Source organism: Vitis riparia, chromosome 5 (genome assembly GCF_004353265.1).
Source record: "Vitis riparia cultivar Riparia Gloire de Montpellier isolate 1030 chromosome 5, EGFV_Vit.rip_1.0, whole genome shotgun sequence".
Lineage (NCBI taxonomy): Eukaryota > Viridiplantae > Streptophyta > Magnoliopsida > Vitales > Vitaceae > Vitis > Vitis riparia.
In genome coordinates, this window is record NC_048435.1 from 6883420 (window position 1) to 6892796 (window position 9377).

At 30.3% G+C, this 9377-nt stretch overlaps 1 protein-coding gene across 1 annotated transcript; it reads right to left on the reverse strand.

Annotated features, from left to right (window-relative positions):
• Positions 1-290: 290 nt before the first annotated feature.
• On the reverse strand, positions 291-4413 carry LOC117915458. Its single transcript, XM_034831053.1, has 5 exons — positions 4243-4413; positions 1324-1438; positions 1132-1221; positions 907-1005; positions 291-811 (listed from the first exon to the last, which is right to left on the reverse strand). Exons 1-5 carry the CDS (start codon positions 4308-4310, stop codon positions 710-712), a joined length of 474 nt encoding a protein of 157 aa, XP_034686944.1. The 5' UTR covers positions 4311-4413; the 3' UTR covers positions 291-709.
• Between the last annotated feature and the right edge of the window lie 4964 nt (positions 4414-9377).

Below are 9377 nucleotides of genomic sequence, written 5' to 3' on the forward strand. Positions count from 1 at the left end.
AAAAAAAATATATCAACGACACAGGCATCCAGTGCCAAAAACATCTCGATTTTCTACTAACTTGACATGGCAAAGAGGTAGATGATGGATTGAAAGGGATTGTTCTTTCACTCCTACGATTGTCCGAAACCAAGGCAGTTTGGAATTTTACTCCTGTTTACCACGGCAACACATCATCCATGATCCACCAAAATATTAATTGTACATATATAACCAGAAACAGAGACAAAAATCCTATCGAGAGACAGCAATCCTACCTAAAAACGTAATGAAGATAGTAGAACTCTATCTGAAAACAGGGGAATCAAATGAAACGACAATAAAATTACACAAATTGAAACCCAGAGATACCGTTCGATTATCATCCCAAACAAGCTGCTCAAACGGTGCCAAGAGTATTATGCATTCCAGAATCCAGATTATCAGGGTTGTCTAAGCTCATAAAGTAACCATTACAAGTAAAAAACAAAAAGGAAATGGTTAAAACAGAAATCATTTAAATGGCAATTGCGTCATTCTGGAATGGAGATAAATCCATGTGACAACCCCTTGAAAAGGAAAATAAAGAAAATTACAGAAAGTGGTATATGAATAAATAGCTTGAGAAAACGGCCACAACCATAATCTGATGCTGCCAGGCAGCTGCTTGACACCCAGAAATTTGAACACCTCCAAAAACAATCCAATATTCAACTTCTTTGTATTATATCTATACTGTCTTTGTTTTAGGGATCTTCTTCTTGAGTTGCCTCCTTGGGATGCAGTTCTTCATCCCCAAGAAAAAGAGCAATGCACCAAAGAGGGCTATACTCTGCCAAGAAATTACAGATCCAGTAAATTAGGTTCCACAGGCAGAACCAAAAAAAATGAAAATATATGCCACATCAAACATAAACCCTAACAAACCTGCAGGAACTCAGGCAAAAGCAAATGAAATTCTGGCTTGTTAAGCTCATAGTTGTAGAAGTCATACAACAACGGAGTGGTAATTGCCAAGTGGAGAAGCTACAGGAAATATTTTAAAATGGAAAATGTTGTTTAATGAATATAAGACAGCAATAATTGGATCCTCCATAATATTTCAGCTTCAAAAGAGAAAAATCAATAATTCAGAAGGGAGGAGATATTAACCAGGAGATAAGCTCCAAATGAGCTGCCAAACACAAATAGAATGCCTCCAAGCCCTTTCAGAACAATAGTTGTAGCAACCAAATTACGAACCTGAATAAAAAATGTCTCCAAAATAAGAAATATGCAGCAACAGATGAAAATCCATTTAATCAGAGGAATATAAAGACAAAATTTAAAAAGTCAGTGCCTTACATCGATATTTGGCACCCCTAACCCCAATTTGGAGGATATATGTTGCTTGATGACTGTAAACTTGGGAATTAATTCTTTTGCAGCTGGTCCACCATCAACACCAAATTCATCGAACCTATACAGATAGGTATTCAATCAATATAAAGATCCTCAAGGTTCTATTTGCTTTTCATATTTTTCATTTTCTGCTAAATTATGAATTATTAGAAAAATAATAGTGAAGAGGACATAAAATGCCATGAACATGGAAAGCATACAAAAAAAGAGATGGACATTAAAAGAAAAACTAAGGAGGCAAAAAGATTGTCAAAAGAAAGGGTGGACCCTAAACAAATCAAACCTCCTCCAACGATCCTATTTTTTCTTCCTGGCCAATTAGAGATATATGAATTATAGGTGCCTAGAAAAAATGGGATAAAACCCTAGCACACAGGAAGTAAATGAGAATCACCAAAAGCCAAAGGCAAAGGAAAATAATCATAACAGATACCAAAAGGGCCTTAATTCCCAGAGAAGCTATCAATAAGAAAAATTGTCAACTCCTATGAAACCCTGCCACCTAGCAAACAGAGATCTGAGAAGGACATCTTCTAATGCCAACACAAATGCTCCAACCATAATAATAATAATACTCTTTTTGATTTCTCTCATTTCAGATGCAACAAAACAAGGACAATTGGTCATTTAAAAAAAAAAATGATCTTCTTGATACAACAATAAGCTTCAATGTCGTAATAAGAATTCATAACATCACTACAACTTGACAAACTTTGTGATCCATGAAAGTTATGCAATCATCTGGTCTCAGTATGGAGCTTGGCTTCACAAATGGCACAAGTGGCATTGAAAATGGCAATCCTCTTTCACCAACTATTTCTTTCTCATGGAAATTCAAGAATGCCAGTTAAACATTTGAGGAGGGTGAAACATAGTGAGCAAAACAACAGAAATACAGAGCTACACTGAAAAATTTTGGGGCATAAAATCCACCAATATCAATTCAACAAAGGTCCTAGACACTTAGAGAAACTCAAGTAACCACACAAAATGACAACTGTAAAGGTTCATCCCATTCCCACCATGTGCTCTGCCATTCAGTGACATTTACACGATCCCTCTAATTGGGTATCTCCTAACTTTTCCACTTTTTAAGGAGCAGTTTTTGTTAATAGGCAAAGATAGAATATATGAATAGCACCTAACAAAAGGGTGTACAAAAGTATATACAACTTTTAAGGAGCAGTTTAGTTTCGTGACTGTGAAACATGAAGCACTCAGTAATCCTAGGGTTGAAAATCCAAACAGCTAAGATTGAATTAGAACTCTGATTCTTTTTTTCCTAATTTGTAATGCTTAAACGCTAAACTAACAATTAGAAGACTGCATATGGAAATTTTTTCCATGTCCCTTGTACCCATCAATCAAAACAAAAACCTTAAAAAGGAAGTTTTTAATTTTTTCAAATGAATGGTTTACTTAAATGCTCCTCATTCTTACAAAAGCTTAATTTCCCAATAATATTTTCTGATAGAATAGATCTCAATAACAAAAATCTCAATGGTGCTATGAATCCAACATTAAAAAAAAATGACACTACATATCTTGTGCAGTGGTATTAAATAAATGGAAACCTTTTTTTAGAGAAACTTTAAGAAGGAAAACGATGGATAAATAGAGTGCACTTGCAAGGTGCTAATCAAGAACAATAATGTGTACAATCAACAAATGCATGCCAAACTGGAATAAACGCTATCCACACAATCTGAAACAACTTTCATTTCATCAAAATCCACCATCCCCTTACACCTAGTATTAGAGCATATATGCACATGTGCATTATCCAAAACATTGAAGAGAGAGAGAGAGAGAGAGAGATTTCTACCCTCATATGTAGTCATGAAAATGCAAAGAAGCTACAATAAAGCACCAGAATATTTTTTGCATATAGAATGTCAGCATGATAAGCTTAAACAGGAAACCTGTATTGAGCCCACATAAAAAGAGGAAGCCAAAATATTTTCATTTCTCGACACTATATATAGACTCCCATGATCCCATCATATTTATACCCTATATAGGCTCCCATAAACTGAACTTCTACCCAAGAAACCAGAATGCAGCAGCTTCCATCAATTGAGATGACAGCTGAACGTAAGATTAAAAACTATAAATCCTGTAACCTAAATTTGGAGAGCTGCTGGTTTCTGCCAGCTCATTCAAACTCAAATACAATATCAATAATTATAGATGGCTCAACCTCCCTTTCAAAAAACTCACCAAAAAGTCAAAACAGTGGCAAAGAAATAAATTCCACAACAAATGTCAATTTTGAATTCATGTGGCATATCATGTTATGCCGTTAATTTCTAACTTATAGGTGAAGTGGACCCATGTTCCAAAAATTTCTTTGTCTAATACACTTTCTATATGGTTATAGTAAAGAAATTTTGCCCCTGAAGCATTTTCAGGAAAAAAGGATGCGCAGGAATCACAGATGGCGGAAATGACTCTGCCATTCATTATCATCATAAGTAGCAACCTCACCAACAACAAAATAAATATTCAAAGAAAAGTACAAACTCATTAAGTACAACAAATCCATCTAAGCAACAATCCAAGAATCTAAAGCAACGGCTTCAAAACATGCTCCAAACCCTAGATCCAACATTATACACCTTAGACTCGGCTACTGTCTGTAAATCCACAAAGCACAAAAAGATGAAAAATAAAAAAATAAAAGCCAGCTGCGTTTAGTTGGTGATAAAAACAAAGGAACAAAAAGGTTGAAAACCGATTGAGGCAAACGTCAGGATTACAAGATCCAAAAATTCTTCTTTTCCCTATGATTTCTCAGAAGTCAAACAGCACAAAACCACATAATAGAAGCAGATCTGAGAAGACTCAGAAGAGAGAGCGTACATTTGCCATGCTGAGAGAATGAAAATGGAAGCAAAGAGGAGTCTTCCGAGAAACGAGAAGAAACCCATTCTCACAACACAGACAGCAAATCTCGGGTCCTCCTTGATAACCTCGAACCAAGCTACTTGCTGCTTGGGTCAACCTAAAACAAAAAGCAATGAGAGCGAGGTGAGCCGGACACGCAACCGGGTGCGATTCGGGTCAATCAATTGGGTCGTGTGTTTCGATTTATTTACGGAACAACTCGCTTCCTGGGAGGCTACGACTGCCTTTTGGACAATCTAGACTTTTCATAAGACTCATAACTAAATAAAAGATATTTATTTATTTATAATTTGGTATTTATAAAATTATCATAGTAATAAAATAAAAACCTATCCGAAATTTTCAGCTCGAAAACTCTATTATTATGTTTTTCTAATATAGTTTTAACAGATTCCATCCACAGTAAAAATCTTATTATTATTTAATATTATTGGAATTGCATGGACGCCTAAAATTGAGTTGACCTTATTCGTTCCAACCAAATAAGATATTGGGGAAGTAGTTTATTAGAGTTGAATTTTTTTAAAAAAACCAATGAGTCTTCCTCCCTCATTTTTGTTTTTTTTTCTAGAAAAAAAAAATCTTGAAAACTCAAAAAGAAAAGTTTTTTGAAAAAGAATATGGTGGAAAAATTTTAAGTTATGAAATAAATTGACTTTCGATTCTAGCGTAGTTATATTTAAGAATTGGGGTGAATAACTTAATGGTAAAATAATTTTTTCTTCCATTTTTTTAAATGGTCATCGGAAGTTTTTCCAATATATACCATAAAACTTATTAAAAAATGATTTATTGATTTAAATGAAGCATTTATTAGAGTCAAAGAATAACTTATTAATTTTTTATTATTGTCATTATACTTTTGGTATTTTTAATGGATAATGTCACATATCAATCTAATAAAAATAATAATTTAATCTACCAAAAATATCATCCTCTTAATAGATTCAATTATCAATCAAAAATAAAAAGTCTATTGATATTTAAAGATGGTGTAATCATTTAAATATGGGTAATAGATTTATCAAATATCTTTGATTTTATTTATTTTAAAAATAAACAATGAAAAATTAATTTTTAAATATTCTTTTCATCTTAAATATCTTTGAAAATTTTCTAATATTAAAAATTTTTATTAATATTTAAAATATTAAATAAATAAAAATAATAATTTTAAAACAACACTTAATGTCAACCTTATGCGAAAATGTTAAATATGTTATTTTGTTAATTTTTTTTATAGAAAAAATAGATGAAATGGCAAATATGTAGACAAATCAAACATATCCAAGCATAATGTATATATCGTAGTCTATTTGAAGGTAACATTGTTTCAAAAAAGAAGTTTAGGGTCAAATTGGGACATTTATAAAGTAAAATGGTGATTTTTGTAATTTATCCAAAAATAATTTAGCAAAACTAAAAATCTAACTAATAACATATTAAATTAATAATATCTTTTATTACTCTACAACGCTCGTTGTTATTTGACTTATTTTATTTTAATTATAATTTATGAATATAAATATGTTAATATGATGATTTAAAATAAATTTTAAGTTAATTTTATCAAACAACCTTAATACTTAAAGTAAAAATTAAGTAATAAGTTTTAAGTTAATAACTTAATTATAATATAATTTAAAGTCAACTTAAATCATTAAGTAATAAGTATTAAGTTTTATCAAGCACCTCATAAGTATTTTATATTTTTCAATTATGAAACTTTTTTATATGAATAGGCATCTTTAATAATTAAGCAATTTGTTTCTTATGTGGAATATTCTCCTATAATTAAAAAAAAATTATACATTTTTTCCATTTTGCTAAATGATCCTATTGATACCCTAACAAAGCTTACTTGAAGGTTTGTTGTCTTTGTTTGGTGACCTTTGAGTGTACTATGGCTTCTCAGCTTTAAATTTGTAGGTATCCTTCATTGTATTTTATTTCCAAGGGTTGATGTTTTACATTATTGGTATTATTATGCTTTGAGATTATCTCAAATTTAGGAAATAAAAAGTAATTTTTTTAAAAGTTTTTATTATTGTATGTATATAACAAGTTCAATTTATAACTCTTTTCTGAATATATCAAAATTTTTAATGTTAAAGAGTTTATCAATATTAATTATTAGTTTAATTAAAAATTTTAAATAAATATTTTTATATGGTTACATTTTCATAAATAAGTTATTATATAATGAAAATAACAATTTAGCAAAAATAAATTTTAAATTAATTATTTCCTGATCTTCAAAATTTTTCTTAAATATGTTCATTTTTGCAATATTAGAAAATCATACAAATACTAATTATTAATCTAGTTAAAATATTGAATAAGTAAAAGTTAAAATCTTTCAAATGCATGTACTATATGACTGTCTTTTCATAAATAAGTTTTTATACATTAAAATGATTATTTTCAAAAATAAAAACTCAATTATTTACTTGCACCAATAAAAATAAATTATAAATTTACTATATAAATAGGTAATTATTTATAATTTTATATACAAAAGAAAATAGACTTGATGGTGGTTTTTTTTTTTTTTTTTTTGTATATATACGATTAAACATATTGAATATGTTTATTAAAATGACATATGCAAGGATGAAGACGAGGAACCTATTCGGTAGTAGAGATTTTGTAACCTTGACACGCCTAATTTAAGATGGTGGGGATTGGAAAAAAATTACAAGTAGGATAGGGAAGCTATACGTAGCCCATTGTGCTAAGTTTACATTCTTACATTGATTAATTCAATTTGGTTTGATTCATTAATTGGATATGAGCAAAATTTTGGTTTTTGTATTTTTCAAAAAAAAATTAACAACTCAAAAAACTTGCTTTTCATAATGTATGACTAGATATAAGTAACCCAAAAATATTACAAAACACCATAGCAAAAATAATACTAAGAAGGGAAAAATAAGAGAACAAAATAAGGAAGAACAACAATATCAAATAAGGATAGTTTAATAGAGAAAATGAGAGAACAAGCTTAAGGACAAGTGATTCCTTTATGGTCTTTTTGAATGTCAGAATAAGAGGGCCTAAATTACTTTAGGAAAATGAAAATACACATCATATTCTTACTTTTTAATATATAACGGTGGATAGACTTTGAATTCACTATCTATGATTCTTTACAAGGTTTTCAATAAGTGATAAAGTTTCATGATGGAGATGTATTTTCCTTTAACTCTAGTTGCAAGGTTAGCTGTGTAGGCCTATGGGAGGTATAACATTATTTTATCTATCACTCCATTACCATTTTTATCAAATCCCTAAGCTTCCTAGAATAACTATCACTTTCTTACCAAACCTTTATCTTAAAACTAAATTTAATAAAGACACACAAACCTATCAAAGAAGCACTTAGAAATGACAATTAAGGGGTAGCAATGATGAACAAAATAAGTGCCTTAATAAAAAAATAACACATGGAATGTCATTGATCTTTCTATGGGAAAAAGAAAAATAGATTCCAAATGGGTATTTGTCACAAAGTTTAGGGTTGATGGCACACTAGATACAAAACAAGACTAGTGGCAAAAAGGTACGCTTAATCACATGGAATTGATTACCATGAAACTTTTGTATCGTAGCAAAGATGAACACTATTTGAATTATATTGTCCTTAGTTGCTAATCTTGATTGGTCATTATAGCAATTAGAAGTCAAGAATATTTTTCTACATAGAGATTCAAAAGAAGAAGTCCATATGGAAGTGTCACTGGGGTTGGAAGAAAAACTTGAAAAAAAAAAAAAAAACAAAGTGTGCAAACTTAAAAAGACTTTTTACAAACTCAAACAATCACTAAGAACTTGATTTGGAAGATTTACAAAGGAAATGGAGGGTATGAGATATATCAAGAGTCAAGGATATTATCTCTTATTCCTCAAACATCAAAAAATGAACAAGGTAATAATACTTATTTTATATGTTGATGACATAGTTTTATTAGGAAATGACCTTATGGAAATGGAGGGATTGAAGAGGTAGCTATCTAAGCAATTCAAAATCAAAGACCTAGGAAAACTCAAATAATTTTTAGGGATTGAAGTTGCACACTATATGAAGGAATTGTAATCTCACAATAAAAATACATTCTAGATCTCCTAAAAGAGATGAGAATTAGTGGTTGTAGATTGACATAGACCCTAATAAAACAAGCTTGCAAATTAAATGAAAGAAAAGAAAGCACTCTATTGGATAAAGAAATACATCATTCGTAGTAGGAAATTGACATACGTAGCACACACAAAACCTAACATAGCCTAATTTGTGACTATGGTAAGTTAATTTATGCATGATCCTACAAAATTGTCGATGGAAGTAGTGTTTAGAGTGTTAAAGTACATAAAGTCTTCACCTAGACAAGGTAGTCATCCCAAAAGGAGAAACAAGGATACTGAATGTGTTAGGTCAATAACAAATTGAAAACCAACATCAAGGTATTGTAAATTTTTGGAAGGAAATTTAGTAATCCAAAAAAATAATAAGCAATTAGTGATGACAAGGTCGAATATAGAAGTTGAATTTAAGGTTATAGCACAAAATCTACGAGTTTCTTTGGATCAAGATTATACTAAGTGATTGTTAAGCGATATGATATTTGTTTAGGCTTTATAGTATATGTATCTAAAATCCTAAACATAACAAAAATGATAAAATAATAATAATAATAATAAAGCTTTGGCCTTATTGGGTGTGTTAGAAATCATATATAAGGTTTAAATGTTCTTAAAGCAAAATTCTTTCGTAAAAGAGATCTCAAAAGCCACGGATCTTCCACTTGATGACTTTGTCTTTGATCCTTGGCACATGTATAGAGTGACTACATGCTTGAGAAGAAGAGAGATGGAGGCTAGGACTCTTTTTGGAAGAATGAAATGATATATTGACTAATCATAAACTCTAAGAGGTTTATGTAGACACTCTTGTGGGCTTAAGTGACTTTGACACAACTTGAGCTTGGATCACTTAATATAGTCCACTAAGTCTTAATTATTTAAGTAGTCCTACTAAGCTTGAATTAATTAATTATCTCTATCTAGAAAACCCATCATAATTAATCATTAAA

Coding starts and splice junctions, on each gene's coding strand:
- LOC117915458 (XM_034831053.1), bottom strand. CDS start 4,310: ATGGGTTTCTTCTCGTTTCTCGGAAGACTCCTCTTTGCTTCCATTTTC. Junction 1,222..1,323: donor TAGGGGTGCCAAATATCGAT/GTAAGGCACTGA, acceptor TTTTTTATTCAG/GTTCGTAATTTGGTTGCTAC. Junction 1,006..1,131: donor CATTTGGAGCTTATCTCCTG/GTTAATATCTCC, acceptor TATTTCCTGTAG/CTTCTCCACTTGGCAATTAC.